This window comes from Vidua chalybeata, chromosome 1 (assembly GCF_026979565.1).
Source record: "Vidua chalybeata isolate OUT-0048 chromosome 1, bVidCha1 merged haplotype, whole genome shotgun sequence".
Lineage (NCBI taxonomy): Eukaryota > Metazoa > Chordata > Aves > Passeriformes > Viduidae > Vidua > Vidua chalybeata.
The window spans coordinates 72,090,254-72,108,242 of NC_071530.1; the positions used below are offsets into that span (position 1 = coordinate 72,090,254).

At 39.3% G+C, this 17,989-nt stretch overlaps 1 protein-coding gene and 1 long non-coding RNA gene across 2 annotated transcripts in view; both read right to left on the reverse strand.

Annotated features, from left to right (window-relative positions):
- Window positions 1–4,473: 4,473 nt before the first annotated feature.
- Window positions 4,474–8,981, reverse strand: LOC128788066 (uncharacterized). Its single transcript, XR_008430952.1, has 2 exons — window positions 8,704–8,981; window positions 4,474–7,727 (listed from the first exon to the last, which is right to left on the reverse strand). It is a non-coding gene; the product is annotated as an uncharacterized LOC128788066 (long non-coding RNA).
- A 391-nt stretch (window positions 8,982–9,372) lies between these two features.
- The window catches only part of CDH6 (cadherin 6), a 98,242-nt gene continuing 89,625 nt past the window's right edge, over window positions 9,373–17,989 (reverse strand). The window contains exons 9-12 of the mRNA XM_053942799.1: window positions 16,472–16,593; window positions 15,553–15,670; window positions 15,214–15,465; window positions 9,373–11,529 (exon numbers count right to left, since the gene is read on the reverse strand). Coding sequence (XP_053798774.1) covers window positions 11,039–11,529; window positions 15,214–15,465; window positions 15,553–15,670; window positions 16,472–16,593 — 983 coding nt within the window. The 3' untranslated portion in view covers window positions 9,373–11,038. The remainder of the gene's footprint in view (window positions 11,530–15,213; window positions 15,466–15,552; window positions 15,671–16,471; window positions 16,594–17,989) is intronic.

Below are 17,989 nucleotides of genomic sequence, written 5' to 3' on the forward strand. Positions count from 1 at the left end.
GATCAATGATAAAATTTTGACTGTGAAAGTAAGAGAGCCCATGGGCCAGATGGATATTTGGTAGCAAAACATTTGAAAGACTCTTTTTGCAATAAAGAGCTACACGAAGTATTTGCTCTAAAGACAAGCACCAATATCTTGTCTCCATGGTATTTGTAATCAATATTATATTACAGGTTGATTAAATACTAAGATATTAGAGCGGTGAATCTCAAAAGTATATTTTTGACTTTTCCTTGTTTCTGAAAAACAACTGTAGAAATTACTTAGAGAAATGTTGACAATACCAGAAAACAACAAAATCAAAATAGTATCATAATCAATATCTCTGAACATGCAATCTTGGCAAGGGGGAAACACTCATCATTGAATCAGTACCTGGCAGATGGTGCAGGTAGGCAAGAATATTACAACTTCATGGCCTAAATGTTTGGCCCATTTATCCTGTGCAAGTAGATAGTATAACATGTGGAATAATTTCTACACATAGCTTCTTAGACTAGTATCCAGTGTGTGCATAAAAGGTGCCAATTAAAAAGGTGAAGCCAAATAGAATGGTTTTAATCTGTTGTTTTCACAGATGTGTAAGAAAGGGTATGTCTGGTGTGCATTTGACACTGGAACATAAAAATGGGCAAGCAAGAGGGTGAAGGCCATGTGAAGAGCCATGGCTAACCAAGCCATAACTCATAGCAGGAGCAGGTGGCTTGGCCCTCTTGTTTCTGGATGACTTTTCTCTTCAGGCTGTTTGTCTTTGGCAACAGTCATTAAGTTGATGTCTGTTTGAACATGAGTGATAAAGTCTGGGAGCAGTGTGAGCCGGAGAAGGGAGAGAGAACCTGGCTCTGTACTCAAACAGCTCAAAAAAGCTAGGCCATAACAGTGCCCAGCAGTGGCAAAACAAAGATGCACCTGCCTCTATTTTTTTGTTCTGACAGCTCCACCACCTTGGTATGTGGGGGATAAAAGTACGTGAAGCACTGCCAGACTGAGGAGCGCTCCCTCTGTGAGCTTGCAGAGAACAGACTTAAGGGAATGCTGTGTCGGAGACCAAGCCAGTCAGAACCGCACTGTCTCCTTACATTCCCGTACCAGCTTACTCACTTTTCGCTTACCAGAGCTCTTTTATTCAGTCCTCTCTTCAGTGTTTTGTTACCAAAGTTTAGGTTTGTTCTTTGGGGGCATTTTTGGGTTTATTTTATTAGAGAAGGTTTGAGAGTTTGTTTGTTCTAATAAGCTGGAGCTGTAATTGGGAAATGGGTTAAGCTTGCTTCCAATTAAGATAATTGACATGAAATACCCAATTGCACTCTGAGAGAGAGAGAAATAAGTTCCCCAGCTGAGCTGTAGAAGAGAGCAGCTTTGCTAACAATGAAGGTAGAAGCAGATGTTTAGAAAAACATGTAAAAGCAATCAGGAGGGGATTTATACATTTGGTTATTAATTAAGATGCATGCATGAGCAGCCAGCCGAAGTTCTGAGTTAAGAAAGGCAAAATTCCAACAAGGGGTACAGAGAAAGCTGTATTTAGGAGATTCCTGGAGTTCTAGGGGTTTTTTGTTTGATTGAGGGTGGGGAGGGTGTTGGCTTTTTTTTTTTTTTTTTTTTTTTTTTTTTTTTTTTTTGGGTGTTTGCTTGTTTTTTCCTTCTGTAAAGGGGGAACAGCCTCAAAGGTTTTTGGAATTTTCAGATTAGCATGTCCCCTTGCATACAGTCTTCCTGACTCTGTTCTCTTGATCATGATAGTTTGTTTCTCTTTTGCTTACATAAAGTAGGATATGATGATAAGGTCCTATCAGGCCATAAGTGTCTCCACAACTAGGAAAAATATAAATGGTTTTGTTCACTCTGTAGTTTGCCAAGGTCAAAAAATGTGTCATGAATATTGGAGCAATTAGAAATAGTGAGTGACTGAGGACTCTGATGATGCTCGTGTTTGCTTTTGTGTGGGGAATAAAGGAAGTGGAATTAGCCTTTTTGATTGGAGGGACAGAGGTGCTTGAGGATGTGATGTGGAAATAGACATCAGAAAATGCTGAAAAACTGTTAGTTGTAGCAGTCAGTTTGGAGAACAACACAGAGAGTAGGTATTTGCTAGTAACTATCTGTACTACAGTCAGGGAAAGATGTACTAGTGTTGGCAAGAAAGAGGAAAAGCTTCTAAGATTTTGGATAAGAATATGTTGGTTTTTTTTTTTTTTAATTTGTGCCTTATCCAACAAACTCAAATTTCATTTACAGCATTGAAAGGAATGTTATGTGAGAATAAGATTGGAAGAGCCAACACTGAATTCACTTGTCTGCTCATTTAAATGATCATTCCTGCAATTTTTATGCAATAATTAAAGCATCTTAAATGTTTGCTCTTTTCTTGGGTATTCTTGTTTAAGCTGTCCTTGAAATTCATGGAATCACAGAATAGCTTGGATTGAAAGGGACCTTAAAGATCATCTAGTTCCAGCCCCCTTGCCATGGGTCGGGGGGGAGAGAGGCCCACGAGACCAGGTTCTCAGAGCCCCATCCAGCCTGGCCTTGAACACTTCCAGGGAAGGGGCATCACAACTTCTCTGGGACACCAGTGCCAGTCCCTCACCATCCTCACAGTAAAGAATTTCTTCCTGACATTTAACTTAAACCTACTTTATTTCAGTTTGAAGCCATTCCCCCTTGTCCTGTCACCACCTGCTCTTGTAAAAAATCAGTTTTCATCTTTTTTGTCCCTCCAGCTCCTTTCAGGTACTGGAAGGCGGCAATTGGGTCACGTCTTCTCTGCTCCAGGCTGAACAATCCCAATTCTCTCAGCCTTTCCTCCCAGGAGAGGAAGTGCATCCCTCTGGTCATCTTGGTGTCCCTTCCCTGAAGTCAGTTCAACAGGTCAGTGTCCTTCCTGTGCTGGGGATCCCTGTGTTGGATGCAGCACTCCAGGTGAGGTCTCACAAGACTGGAGCAGAGAGGCAGAGGAGGAGGAGACAAATTCAACAAGAACTTTAAAAAATTAAAAGGCTGTTGTCTTTAATGCCTTGTTTAGCTGACTTATCTCTGTAATGACTTTGGTAGTATTAATGAAAGATTAATATGTGAAGGGGGTTGTGGTTGGTGTGTTGCTTGTTGGCGGGGGGGGAGTAATTTTACATAGATAAATCTGGTAAATTAATGTTGGAAAAGCAAATATATTTTTTCTGGCTGAAATGCTGCCCTTTAGTTGAATTTTCTTTATGACTGAAGTGGTCTTTGATGTAGTAAATCAAATAAGAAGATAAGAAATAGAACAGATTCCTCTATCATGTAAATAAAAGTGGTTCTGCTCTCAGCACATGGGGAGGGTTGCAGAGTCTGGACCACCTTTCAGCAGGTGGACAATCAGGATGTCTTCAGCTGTTACTGCCATTATCTAGAAGATGAAAAGCTCAGTCTGATGTTTTGTGAATCCTGTAGGGCTGCTCTGATGCACAAAGTAAGAGAGATGGGGTTGCTGCAGCCTCTCTGTGCTTGCAACTGCAAGTGTGTGTGTGTGCCCCTGCTGAAGGGAGTGGGTGGGCAGTATATGCATCCTCCTGTACGGTGCCATGCTCAGTTTCCCTGGCTTGTTGTTCAGATAGGGAGGTAAATAAAAACTGAGTAGACTTTTGTATTTATATATCCTATTTTGTATTTATATATCCTATCTCCTATTGGTTTTAAAAGCTGGATTTTTTTGGCTATTCATACAGACGGTTTCTTCTGGAGCTTCACCAAAGTTTGCAAGTAGATATTTGGGCTAATTTCTCATCAGTTAGAAAACTTAATCCTTTTATAAACCCTATATGGGTTTCAGTGCTAAACTGTTTGATTTTGTGGTTCACTGTAATACTTTTAATGAAATATTACTTTGCTGTGACCTTTCCCACTCTTTCTTTGTCCTTGTCTGTTAAATATGATGGAATTTCTGGAGATATAGACAGCTCTTTTATTAAGGGAGTATTAAAATGAAGAATTTTCTCTGGAGGTTGTTCTTCTTATGTAAAAAGATACTGCAAATGACATTTGGACTCTCCATAACTGCAATGAGACTAATTTTTTTTTTTTAATCTCACATGATGAAAGACAAATAACTGAATAGTGCTATTTTAAATTATGTGATCTTTATATGCCTAAATAAAGGCATTTTGCATGCTTTACCTTGACAAAGCTTCTGCTGCCCTCCTGGGAAGCCTTGGCTAGTCAAAATTAGACTTGTGATCACAGACTAATATCCTCCTTGTGGATGATTCCTTCTGGAATTACACCACTCTTGGGAGGCCTCAATGATCACAGAATAGTGATCCTACTGCTTTTTTAGCATGGTGCACACCAGACACTTAAGAATGGAATTTCAAAGACTGAGTCAATTTCGCCCTTTGTTTTAAGGTGATTGGAGAATCTTTTCAAAGGTTTATCTTTATGATAGTGTTGTAAATACATAACATAGATTGAGAGAATTAGGAAAAAAACAAGTTAGAAAAAACAATTTATTAAGTAATATCATATAAATAACTTGTTACAAAAATCAATTTGCAAAAAGGCAAATTCACTCTGTCTGTGAGAAATTGTTGCTCAAATTGGTTTCTCATCAAATCCTTAAATTTCATTTCCCCCTGCCCCCCCCAACCCCCCCAAAAAAGAAGCCAGTACAGTGAACAGGAAATATAAGGGAGAGAGTGCACACTTTCTATCTGACAAAAACAAAATTGCCCATCCACGCTGCAGAAGAGATTATCATTCCAGCATGGGTCCCTCTGCAACACAGGGAAGTTATAGGTGTAAACCTCTTGGGTGACAAAATTGTCACCCACAAATGTCTCATTGCTCTCTGCTGAGCAATGACAGATCCATCCAATGCTGAGGCTCCCTTGGCACAACCAGGGGATGACATCATGAGAGACTGTGTGGCTGGAGCATGCCAGCAAGTAAATCTTCCCAGGTGGAGGCATCATTTTCAATTTATGCTTGGAAGTATTTTTAATTAAAAAAAAATCAATACCAAAGAGCATTTATTTTAAAGGGTTTAAAAAAAATCACAAATCGCAATAGGAGTTTGCCAGATTGATTTCGCTCAGTAACACAGTTAAGATGCACATAGCATTTATTATAAGGCCTTTCTTTTAAGTTTAATTTTTTCAAAGCAATGAAAATTATCACAGAATTAAAACAGTACAGTGATTCTGAAGAGTTTTTTATGTGTCAAAATCCAGAACGATTTTGTGTTTGCAGTGTTCTTTCTTTGTTGTGTTCACCTGAATGCTTAATAGTTCTATAAGTTTGTATCTTTAATAAACACTAAAGTAATAGATCATAGAAAACTAAAAGCTTATAGAAAGTGTCTCCAAGTATATTTACATAAATAGTGCAGTCTCATAGGAAAAGTCAAAAGCCCATGGGAATGGAAAGGATTTCTCTGTATGCTGGACTTATGCCTTATTTGTCAAATTGACTTTGTGGTAGGAGAAATTTAAACATAGCAGCACTCCTTTTTATTTTTTTTTCTTTTTTTTTCCTTTTTTTCTTTTTTTTCTTTTAAAATTTATTTTTAAAGAAAGCCAAAGATACATGAAGAAAAAAGGATAAGGGCAGGTTCTGTAAAAACTCCTTTGAAATCCAGTAACTCTACGCACAAAATGATAGCTTTGTGGCTTTTAAGTGCCATGGACCTGCCTTGCATATGACTGACTTCCTCCCCTCACCCCCACACAATTCACCTCCTGTTCTTCTTCCTGAAATGCTCAGTTCTCTGACACTTGTAGTTCCTATAACCCCAGCCACAGCTTTTGGATACCTACCACTGAATTTTATGAACTGTTCAGGAAACTGTTTTAATGTATGACAAACACAAATCTGGGCTCAAAAGTGTAATATTGCAAAATGATGGGCAGGATCAAGATTGTTTCAGCTGGCTTAAATAAAAATGCTGAGGGCAGAGACTGGTATTAAAGCATTATGTTGGAGTCCTGTGTTTTTTTTTCTTTCTGAAGCAACGCATGAGTCTCTAGACATTAAATATGCTTTTGTTCCTCTTTAAGTGCAGAAACAATCTCTGAGAAAAGAAATCTTTCTAAAGACTGAACTGAAAGCAAAAAATATAGTGGCTTTGACATTTATTGGATGAGGCTGCTGTTTCAAAGGTGTAGATGGGTTGGAAAAATCCTGCCTTTCACAGCTTATGACATATTTCATACCCACTGGAAGCAGCATAATGACTGTTACTTTGTCAGCTCTCATTTGGTGAGGCAGCTCAGACTGCAGAGTTAATTGAAATGCAAATAGGCAGGGGATGGCAGCATCCATTTGGGACAGTGGTCTTCTGAAACACTTCAATGCTTCTTATAGCCAAAGGAAACATGGAGAGACCTTTCTAACAGATGGTGGCAGGTAGAACTAACATAGTGGTGCTTGCAGAGAGTTACCTGCTCAAAACCATATCTGGAATTCACCCTGCAGAAGATCATCAAGATAGTTCTGCTGCAGAAATGTAACACGACTTTCTTTCAAAGAGATCTACATGGAAACATCCTGGATTTAAGTTGCTCGGTGTAAAAGAAATGTCTTTCTCCCTATCCATGCAGATCTCCCTGTGGTGTGTCAGGAAACCTGAAAGTGTTGGAAGTCCACTGCTGGTTCTGCTCAACATGGATAATTCTGGTTTTCAAACTGTACATGTGTAGACATACATTTCTAAAGCCATTTCTCTCTGCTATACTTCTCTACAACTGCTCTGAGTTTTATGGTATTGCAGATGTTATTCTCTTGGTTTTGTGGGATTATTTTTGTTTTGTTTTGTTTTCATAACAGAGAAATGGAAAAGCTGTAACTTGTAATGTGGACTGCTACTTCCTAAAGTGAATTATTTGAAGGTTGCCTCTTCCCTTCATATTTAGCAGTGAAGAAACACCTGCAGCAAGACCAGACAAATATGTTTCTTAGGAAAAATTTAGAAAACATTTTGGTTGGTATAGGTGGCATGTTCTTCTACTACCTATCTTTTCCAGCACATTTTTAACAGATATAACTGAAAAATACCCACAATTTAGTTGTCTCATGGTTAGACACAACTCCATCTCTGTCAGGTTTGGGAACACATCTCAGTTCTGTGATACTGCTGGTAGAGCCTTGTGCAGAGCTCTCTGCAAGTCTTTGCCTCAGCTCTCTTGAAAGCACTTGTCTGCACAGAGAGATGTCCTGAAACAGCTGCACTGGAGGCACAGGCTGCTGTGTCTCCCTACATTGGTGCTGCTGTAGCATAGAATTGGGTTTCTGAAGAACTTTCTGAGAGTTTTTGAGAACTACCTGAAGTAGTTCTCCTGGGGTAAAAAATACCTTAGCAGACACAAAACAAAAACAACTCCCCACCAGTTTTCTGGGGTAAAGTGACTCTCTTGGGAGTTGAGATGAAATAGTTACTGTAGAAATCTTATTCCGTTTCAGGTGTAGAGATGTCATTGTTCTGCAGTAGCATGACTGGCATAGCCTACCAGGTCCCTGTTTCATGTTGACTGCCCTGAATTCCTTGACATCTTTTAATAGATTTCCTGTTGTTAGGTCAGATGCTTTCCCAATTTAAAAGCCGACTGCATTTTTATCTCTCTACCTGGCTTAGCTAAACTGCATAATAATATTTTTTCTTCTGAAGTAGGTGTGGTTGTAAGAAGAGCAGGCAGCAGGCTTAAAACAGCCTTGAAAGCCACTTCATAGCCCATAGTCCAACAACTGGTTATCTACAAATGACAATTGTAGCACTGTGTGAAAGCATTGTTAAATACTCATTTCTATCATCTAGCACACCACCATGCAACAAAGTGCAAAGAAATACTGCTGCAAAGTTTTGTATTCACTGCAATATGGCACTTTCAATATTTAGAATGCAGTACTGATTTTATAAATTGCACTTTGTGGTACTGCCAAGCAAGGAGAAAAGAAAGAATTAAACTCTCCTTGCTGTGTGAGAGATTCTAATCTGTTTAATTTGCAAGAAAAAAATAGACCTTAAAACCTAGATGCATAAATAATAATTTGGATGCAAGTTTGCCTCAAATTTTCTTAGAAGAATGCATTTGCTATTCAGGCACCATATTTGTGGTGACATAACATAATTTTATATATATAATATATTTACATAACAGGCACGAGTAGCCACTCTATTATTTACTCTGTCACTCAATGGACAAGATAAAACCAGCTTTGAATAAAAAAAAACCCCAAACCAACCTAACACTTGCGCTTGGACTGCTACTAACAATCACTAAATCACAATGTACAAACATAGGAAAATAGTTACAAGAAGTTCATGATCCTTCTGTCCCATTATCCCACCCAAGAAGTGACTAATGCAGGCTGATGAGTTGTAGAGTGGCCCAGCCCCTTCAGGGCACTGTAGCTGTCTTCAGTCAAATGCCACCAACTCCCTCTTCCCAGTGAGCTGGGGGTGGCTTGCAGGGCTGAACAACATCACAGCCACCTCTGCCATCCCTCCACACACCAGTCTGTTTCCTTGAGGCTTAAGGAAGGGAAGGGACAATTCACTGGCGCACTTCAGGCATCCAGCTGGATTCTGAGCTTGGGGCTATTTGCTGGAGGCAACCCCAGAGTGAAGGATGAGAGAGGGATGTGTTAGGAAGCCACTGGGGAGAGCCCCTGGCAGGATCTGCTGACCCCACTGACACTGTGTGAGGGGAGTAGCCCAAAGTAAGGGACCTGTAGTGCTGAGTATCTGCTGTTCCTCCACGTATCTGAAATCCAGATGGTCTCTCCTGTCTGCCAGAGCCAGCTGTTGGACAGATTGTTTCCTAGAAGTTCCAATTTCAAGGAAGCCATGAAGAGCTAGGCTTTTAGCATCTTAAATAACTTAGGGGACCTGAAGATGACATAATAAAGCTCTAGCCATGCCATTGCCATTATGATGGTTGCAACAGCTCAGCTCCCCACTAAGAGATGGAATTGGGAACTACACTCTGTTGAACTTAAAACACTCTGAGCTGGTCCACAAAACCTAAAATTCTGTCATTGTGGTTGTACAAGTCTAATACTTGGGACTCTCACTGCTCTCTTTAACTCACAAGGAGTAATGAATTCCAGGGATTAATTTTTAATTGTGCTTAGTTTTCTGTTTATTAACTTTTTTTCTCATCTCTCTTTATTTCTGGAGTAAATTGGAGCTGTTTAATTTTCAAAATGATTAACTTAAAATTTGGGGGAGGACGAAAATAGATCCATTCCTGTAATTCTGGTATTAAATACTTTTTCAAATAAAGTAGAATAGATACACATGAGGTATTTTAAAAATAATAATTCCTTCTTTCCTTGGCACAGTGCCATGGGCTGGTTCCCTGCTTTGGGACACAGGGTGGCGTTTAACTCCTGGAATCAGATATACCCCATGGCAACCCCTTAGGGTTTTCTCCAGAGAGCCTCTCCTAGATGTCTGGGTTTGAAGAGCAGCCACTACATGTTTGAAAAACCATCTGAAATACTGAGTGGTGTGCAAGCTATAAAGAAAACTGTTTTGGCCCAAGATTATGGCAACTTCCCCCACTCCACACCTGGACAAAAATTACTTCGTTTGGCAAAGCAGATAAACATACACAGAGAAACTTGCAGTTAAAATTTCACCTTTTGTTGAAGTCTTTAACAACCCTGACTGAGTAGTTTACTTTAAATATGAATTATAATTATAAACCCCACTTTTCAGGCCACTGGAATGACCATTATTTGTTTATTCAGGGCTTGAGTCTGGAAGAAAAAAAAAGGAAACAACTACCCAAAAGCATGAAAAGTTACTTCATGTGGCAGAATGCCAGTGTTTTCCATTTCTAAAGCATTTTCCAAATGTCTTACATAGTTCTTGCAACATCCTGATGAGGTAGGCATTATTTCCCCATTTTACAGATAGCAAAACTGGGCAGAGAGTCAGTCAGGAATCCATCCCGGACATCCAGGCAGAGAAGGTCTGGACAAAAAAAGCACTTCCCACCTCTGCAGTTGCTCCTTTTGCCCCAGGGGGTGGCAGTCGCCTTGAGGTCACTCCTCCCCCACCTGCACACAAGAACAGGCAGGAGTAGCTGGATATGAACACCCTGACTACCACGTCCCCAGGACAGTCAACATCACTGAACTGATGTGCAGGTGGAGGCCGACTGAGGAAGTGCAAGCAAAAGCACAGTTACGATCTGTTCCTTCCTCTAAGCCATGACCTAATCCAGAGCTGGATTTGATGACTTTCCCTGTATTGCAAAGCAAGCCTGGGTTAGAATGGGGAAACCATCTAAGAATTATATACTGGGGCTACTGACCACACACACGTGCACACACACACATCTCTCCAGCAATGCTAGGTCCAAAGAATATATACAGAGCAGTCAATGAACTATATATATGTGTGTGTTAGTATGATTCAGTGCAATTGGGAAGCGGTGAGTTCTAGAGAAACACTCAGGTTTAAATGACCATTAAGCCTCTCTACTCTCCTCATGAGTAAAATGTGTGTTTGATATTCTTTTCTCAGCTTACTCTACTTGTATAATAAACCTTCATTCCATCACCACTACTTTTGACTATAATACATAGGGTAAACTAGGGTACCTCATTACATTGGGATGTGCAATACACAATCGACAGAGCAGTCGTCTGAGCTGAATAGTCTGAATACAAGTAAAAAGCAAGTGAGCTTAAACAGTAATATACTCCAATTTACAATATAAGCAGAACAAGTAAAAATATTGCTCCCCATCTGATCCTTTGTTTTTTTTTTTCCCTCCACTACTGCTGTGCCTGTAAGATTGGCTTGGTCAACTGGATGCACTCAAAAAATAAGGATTTTGCCTCTTGGAAGCTCATAAAATGATACTAGAGAAAGTTTTCTGATGGCTAACCCACACAGACTGCAGTCATTAGACAATTCAAATGGGTAGAATAGAGAAGCCTTTCAAACAACTGTGGAGAAACAGAAAGAAATAGCCACTTCACATACCCCAGTGCTGTTTCTGGGAATGAGGAACAGAAAAAAAAGAGGAAAATAAAATAAGACAGCATATTAAGAGTCTTTGTCACTGTCCATTGAGCCATACATATCTGCCAGCTTTTTAAACCGAGGTCCCCAGTCACTGAGGTAATCGTAGTCCTGATCTCCGTCCGTAGTCACCGACTCCAAGGAGCTGAGGGACTCGGCCACAGAACCATTACCTTCATACGCGTAGGTTGCTAATGAGTCATACGGGGGTGCTGTTGGATCAGTGTCATTTTCCTTTAACCTTTGGGTAATGAAATCTCTGACATCCGTGTTATCTCGTGCTGTTGCAGTCCGCCGTGGCAGAAAAAGCGTTTCTGGCACAATGTCTCTGCGTAATTTATTATCATCTATGGCTTCGGGATTCCTCAGCGTGCCAATATCAAATGCCTGGGTGTCTTCCTCTCCACCACCTTCATCATTATAACTGACAATGTTGTCTCTGATGTCTTCTTTGGAAATTATCAAAGGCTCTTTTTTCCGCTGTCGTCTCAGTGCTGCAAACAGCACCACAGTAACTGCAAACAAAAACAACAGTGAAAGAGAAAGGGAAAGAAGATTAATCCCCAACTCCATTAAAGCCCAGAAGAAATGCTGCGCCTCTGCTTGAGCTTGAAGTTTGAGAAGATGTTTCAAAAAACTGAAAATATGCACATCAGATTTTCAAGCTGCGCTTGCTCTGCCTGTGAGTTCCTTAGGAGATGAAATGGCATGGATGCACAGCAGAAAGGAGATGTCAAGCTTGTAGAAAGCCAAGCAGAGTGTCTTTTTGCTGGTAGGCACTTTGTTACCCAGAGCCGTATACTAATTTTGTCACCTTGATAACAGAACTAGTTTCATGACAGCTGGGAAGGAAGAAACACTTTCTCCAGAATAAGTAACATCAGTATTACTTATGTTGAACCCCTTGGACAATATGCAATGGACAAGGATGGTATCTACTGATCTTAGCAAAGCAGAATTTCAAAATAAGTAAATCTATGCTCCTCTGGGAAAAAAGCTTGGAATATGGAGTGGATTTTCAGCCACCACAAAGTCTGAGTTTTATTAACTTCCCTGGAAGGTTTTTACAATGTACATTGCCTTGAAAAGTACACAAATTAAATAATGAACTGATGAGATATGATAAAGGTATTTTTTAATCTGACAAAGGCAGATTTCTAGAACATATTTTATGTCCTTCATTTTAAAGTGTGTGTTTGCATACACATATTTTTCATTTAATTGTAGGGAAGGAATTCTTTCCATGATCCTGATGCAAATTTTAATATTTTTACTCACTAATGATTTTCAGTAGTGACGGAGAAGTGGACACAGAGTGTGGAAAGGGATATGGTCAACACTTTCCTATAGAAGTTCATTTCAGATTTCTTAGCTGTATTCTACATGGAGATGTAAATGGCTGAATACTGACAAATTAACAGTAGCAAGGAACAGGGATGCATTTCTGCTGTCAGTGTTGCTTTGGTAGTCTGAGGTTCGCAGTGCCTAGCATTTCAGCTCTGATGTGCAAACTCCAAGGAAGGACACATCTTGCTGTCTTTACAGTTTTTTCATAGCAAAGCAAAGCAGAAATGCCTAAACTCATTGATGTGAGATGATAAGGTGGATCACAATGATCCTTTATGTCAGCTTTGCTTCTAAAATGGCATGTGAGTTAAGCACAGTAACTGTTAAAGAATTTTTTTTCAGTCCTTTCCTCGGTTGTAACCTTTTAAGATCAATATCAAGGACTAGGGTTGTACCCAACCCAAAACTTTATTCCATTGAACCTTATTCTTAGTTTCCTTTGACAGACAAATTTTGCTGTTTTTTTTTTTTTTTTTTTCTTTTGGTCAGGGGAGGTGGTTGTTTTTTGTTTGTTTTGGTTGGATTTTTGTTGGTTTTATTGGTTCCAGTTTTGGGTTGATTAGGGCAAAATACAATCTGTAGCTGTGCCTGGGCGTCTTGTAGATTGAGTATGGAAGGTCACCAAAAAGACAGGATAAAGTAGGAAAATGCTGTGTTTTACCATAGGAATACTGTGAATAAGGAAGAACATCTGTCAGTATGAGTTGAAAGGAAATGGATGGTGAAGTTGAAGGATTAGGAGAGGTGGTTCAGATTGCATTAAGATCTCAGCCTACTTATGAGGATTTATTTATCATGTCAGAGAAGGGTCCTAGTTTGAGTGATGCTTCTTTGTGCTGCTGTACAAAATTGTAGTTGTCTTCCTCAAGAGCAAAAAGCTGTGGCACTGTGTGGAAGGACTGGTGAAAGATGTGTATGAAAGAAGAGAGATATCTGGAGAATATTTTAGAGAATTTGAAAAACACAGTGTCAATTTGTAATGGGCTTCTGGAACAGTGACCGGTAGAATGGTCTGAGAAAGCAAAGGAATGATAGATTTTATACCAAAGAGTTGCAGAAGTATCTCATTACAAAAACAGTGTTACACAAAACATGCAAGGATGAGGCTTTGATAAATACTTCACGTCTGATCTGTGGATTTTACTGTTTTGTGCTGAACTTGCAGGAAAAAGACCTCATCATAAGCTACATGTTGAAGTACATCACCTTTATTTGCATGTCTGTGTTCAGCAGTATCTGAAAACTCCTGATAAGATGCTAAACTTACTCAAACTGCATATAAACCTAGCAATTTACAGGCACTTTTTGTTGCTCATAAACTTTGAGTTGTGGTTCAGGTCTGCCCAGAGTATTGTTTTTCACTCAGTAGTGGTTGCACATTCAAACCCTACAACCAGCCTGAAAATAGAAAATTATATAGCTGAGTTAATTGAAAATCTGCTTATGGTGCATGGTGGCATGAGCAGTAATTGACATAAAGTGCTGCTTAGCACACAGAATCAATTATTTTCGATTGACATAAAACAGGAAATCGTTTAATGTCAGATTGATATTAATGAGCAGAGTTGTACTAACGAGTGCAAGACTACCTGCAGCATTACATTACTTTTTCTGGTAAGGAACTTAATACAAAGTGAGCTCAGCCCTTAGGGGCAATGATACCGTGTTTTGAGAAATGAATTTAATGGTGAATTAAAGATCAGATTGTTATTGTGGGAATCTTTTTTGAAAACGGGATAGAGCTTATTTGAGCAAGTCATGACTATATTGTTAGGGTCCAAGAACCACAACCTCATCTTGGATTCATTACTGGAGAGGGAAATTTTGTTAAAAGTAAAGATCAGGAAGACTCTGCAGAAGTGAGTAGCATGTCCAAGGAAGATAGGAGTATGGTAAAAAGAAGTAGAATCATGAAGGAAACATTTTCTTCCCTGCCTGGCCCCACTGTAAAATTGGTCTGACACCCTTCTTTTCTCTTATCATCCTAAAAACACATCCCAGAGAACAGCCTATGTTGTATTGTACAGTTGCCCCCAATGAACAGGTACAGATAATGGCCAAGTGGCCAACTATCTCTGTTTGCAGTACAAGAGGGGTGGAACCTGGTAGGTATGTGAGAGAGGTTGCAAACTGTCCTTATATATATATGTGTGTGTATGTGTGTGTGTGTGTGTGTGTGTGTGTGTGTGTGTATAAAGTTGACCACCTGTAAGTGCCATAGCCAGAGCCCTCTGCACATCCTCACACTCAGGATTCAACCTCTTTCTAATCACAGGTGGCTGTAATGGAGGACCCTGCAGCCTTTGAGAGAGTCCCTCAATATCATTCAGCATCCTTTTCCAACAGAAAAAAAGCACTGAGACTTTTTTCTCCTCAGTTTAGAAATAGAAAGTTAATTCCTCAAAACTAAGTTATCTGCCCTCTTTCTGTGGTCAACAGAAAGGGATGGACACCTGCAGAGGGTTATGAGTAATGTGTCTGGTCCTCCTTAGATACCAATAAAGGATGGGATGGGATGGGATGGGATGGGATGGGATGGGATGGGATGGGATGGGATGGGATGGGATGGGATGGGGTAAATGTCTCTCTACAGGTATCTCTTTCCATTGAACAGAGAGTGGAGCCCAGCTGTCTCCTATCCCTCATATATCACTAACTTTTAGATAACTAAGGTTAGATTGGTTGTGCCCTATACACCCCATCTGTAGCAGCCCTCAGAAGAAAAAATACAATAATATATGTACAGGATAAGACAATGATGTCTTTACTTTTCCTTTGTCCTAGTCTTGGAATAATCGTTACAGCAATGCAAAATGGCCATGAAAGGAACAAAATGTCCCTGAGCTACTTACCAAGTAATATAATGATGCAGAGAAGAATGGCAATAAGAGCCCCAGTGCTAAGACCAGTAGGATGAATCAAGGCTTCTGCATTACAGGACAGCATCTTTCCTCGATGGTCACAAGCACACACCCGAATAGTCACCGTTTCAGTGCTGCTCTGGATGGGGTAATCATTGTCTGATATTACCACTGGCAAGAAGTAGGTACTTGTTTCATGCCGGTTATATCTGGTTTTTCGAGTGAAAATCCCTGCTGTGTTGTCTGGAAACACAAAGCATGCATTAAATCTTCATCTGAAGACTGAAAGCAAGGATAAGATAATAAAGAAAAATCTTCCTAGAAATTCACCTCTGTTGTCCTGTAGTGTAAAGTTTGAGCTGCTGGCAGCCTCGGGAGCTAAGGAGAATGAAAACTGATGTCCATTGTAAGAGTCATCTTTATCAACAGCACTTAATGTTTGTATCAGCTGAAACAATAAGAACAGAATTATCTCCTAAGTCAGTGAACTATATATTTATTTACATATTCTAAAAAAAAATCTGTAAAAACAATCTTTCGTAATAATTTTTTTCTTCTGCTTCAAGGCAGAGATGTTGCTATGGTGAGCTCAAGAAAAGTCATTCACATGCTCCTGATGCTGTTTGGGGTCACCATACTATTATATCCTATATCATTAGGGAGTGACATAATGAATTTGAAAGCTGGCAGGAAAATCATGTTGATTTCACCAGAAGGCTTGGGTTAATGCCACTGCAGATGGGCAGAAAACCTTTGCATGTGACAAGGAAAAAAGATGAAAGGTGAGACAATCCAAGCTGAATTTATATTTATCTACCCAAATCTCATGTCACAGAAATTGCTTGGCTGAATCTTCCAAATCATCTGCAACTTTGAACTACTTCACAATAGGAGTAGTAGACTGAGAGTTATCTAGCAGGATATAGTTGTATCAAAGACAGGACCTGTAACATTTACAGACATGAAATTGTTTTTGAAGAAGACAGTGGAGGTGCCTGAATAAAGCAAAGGATGAAAGAATGAAAATAAATCAGGGGTAACAAGGTGCAGTACAGAAAATAATGCTCAAAAACATACCGTCATGTCAGCTGGAAGAATACTGAGTGAATTCAGATATTTTGAAGCCACTGTTTAATTTTGCAATTAAGTTTGATGCAATGCAAAGTACACCGCTTGATGAGGTAATGCAAGAGTAGAAGTAAAACTCATTTAATTTGGAATATTTTCTTAGTACAAGCAGACAACACACCTGTTCTGCCTTTGCGTTCTCACAGACGAAGGTCTCGTAAAACATGGCAAACTCTGGAGCGTTGTCATTTACATCCAAGACCTTAATGAACACGGGGACACGGCTGCTTTGTTTTGGGTTGTCTGAAATGACAAAACCAGAATTTATTTAGCCCAGTTACTGACTCAGTGCAGTGGAAAAAAAGGACAGACTTGGTGGCTCAATTCTCCTCATTCAGAACACTTCACTTACATTTTGTTGATTTCTGGTGAGTGTGTTATGGGATGAATGTAGTATCATTACTCTAATTCTGTGTAAATATAGAGTTATGATGGAGTAGGAGTCCAGGAGTTATAAATTCTTTTGATCATTCCAAGTGTGATTATGAATGTATGTGTGATATATGTAAATATAATAATGGAACTAAATTAAATCTATTTATTAGCCTGACTGATACTGTTTGGTGGCTGTGAAGTATCTAGAACATATTCCCTTCCTTAGCTCTCCAATAGGAAGAGTAATGAGGATGAGATTGAGTGGTTTTTTTTTCCTCCACTTGTTAAATATAATACTCTGTGCCCTACAAATCTTGTAGCACAGTTCCTTAAGGTACCATGATTATCATTATTTTATAGAAATGTTGACTGCAGCTGTGATCACAGATGCTTTCTAACCTGTTGTGATTTTTTTTGTCTGATGTTCTAGAGTAAATACTGAACTGTATCAGCTGAAAAACATAAACTCTATATAATATAGAACCTGCAGATCCCCCTATGTAAACAATCTTTTTTTAACCTATAAGGACTGCATAGTGTCAAGAGACTGAAATTGACAGAGATATTCCTGAACACAGAATATTAGAGAAAACACTATCATCTTTCTGGATAAAAATAAAAACATCTGGAAGCACACCATACTATATAGACCATTCCTTTTCCTGCTGGGAGGAGACAGGCTTTAGTCAAAATGATACACAGAATAAGGAAGAAAAGCAGTGGCAGTAACTTTGCCTAGGGCCAAGCATGGTGAAATAGGAAAGATTCTGAGGCAAAAAGTCACACCATAACAACCACTGACACCTAAAATGGACAAGATCTGGTCCCAAAGAAATTTGTCATCACTAGCTGAAGGAAATCCAAGAGACACTACCATTGATCCATCTCCTTTGTGCTGCATATCACACAATATCCACCTAGGATTATGTGGGTATGGGAATGTGAGAGAGAGAAATCTGAGGAAAAGAGTGTGACTGAGATAATTTCTTTCAGAACAAATACCTTCCCCTCTCCTACATGAGGGCTCCCACTGAATTACCTATGTTGATCTCCTACCCACGCTAATATGGTTTATCAATGCATTTCAACCTATCATTATAGCAGAACTAAGACTCTATATTCTTCTACAAGCATTCATTATAGTAGCTTGCTGATTTTATTATTATATTTATTCATTATAGCAGATTCTATTTATTCATTATAGTAACTTGTTGACTTTAATACAAGTCCTATTAATGTGTTTATCATCCTTTTACAAATGTGA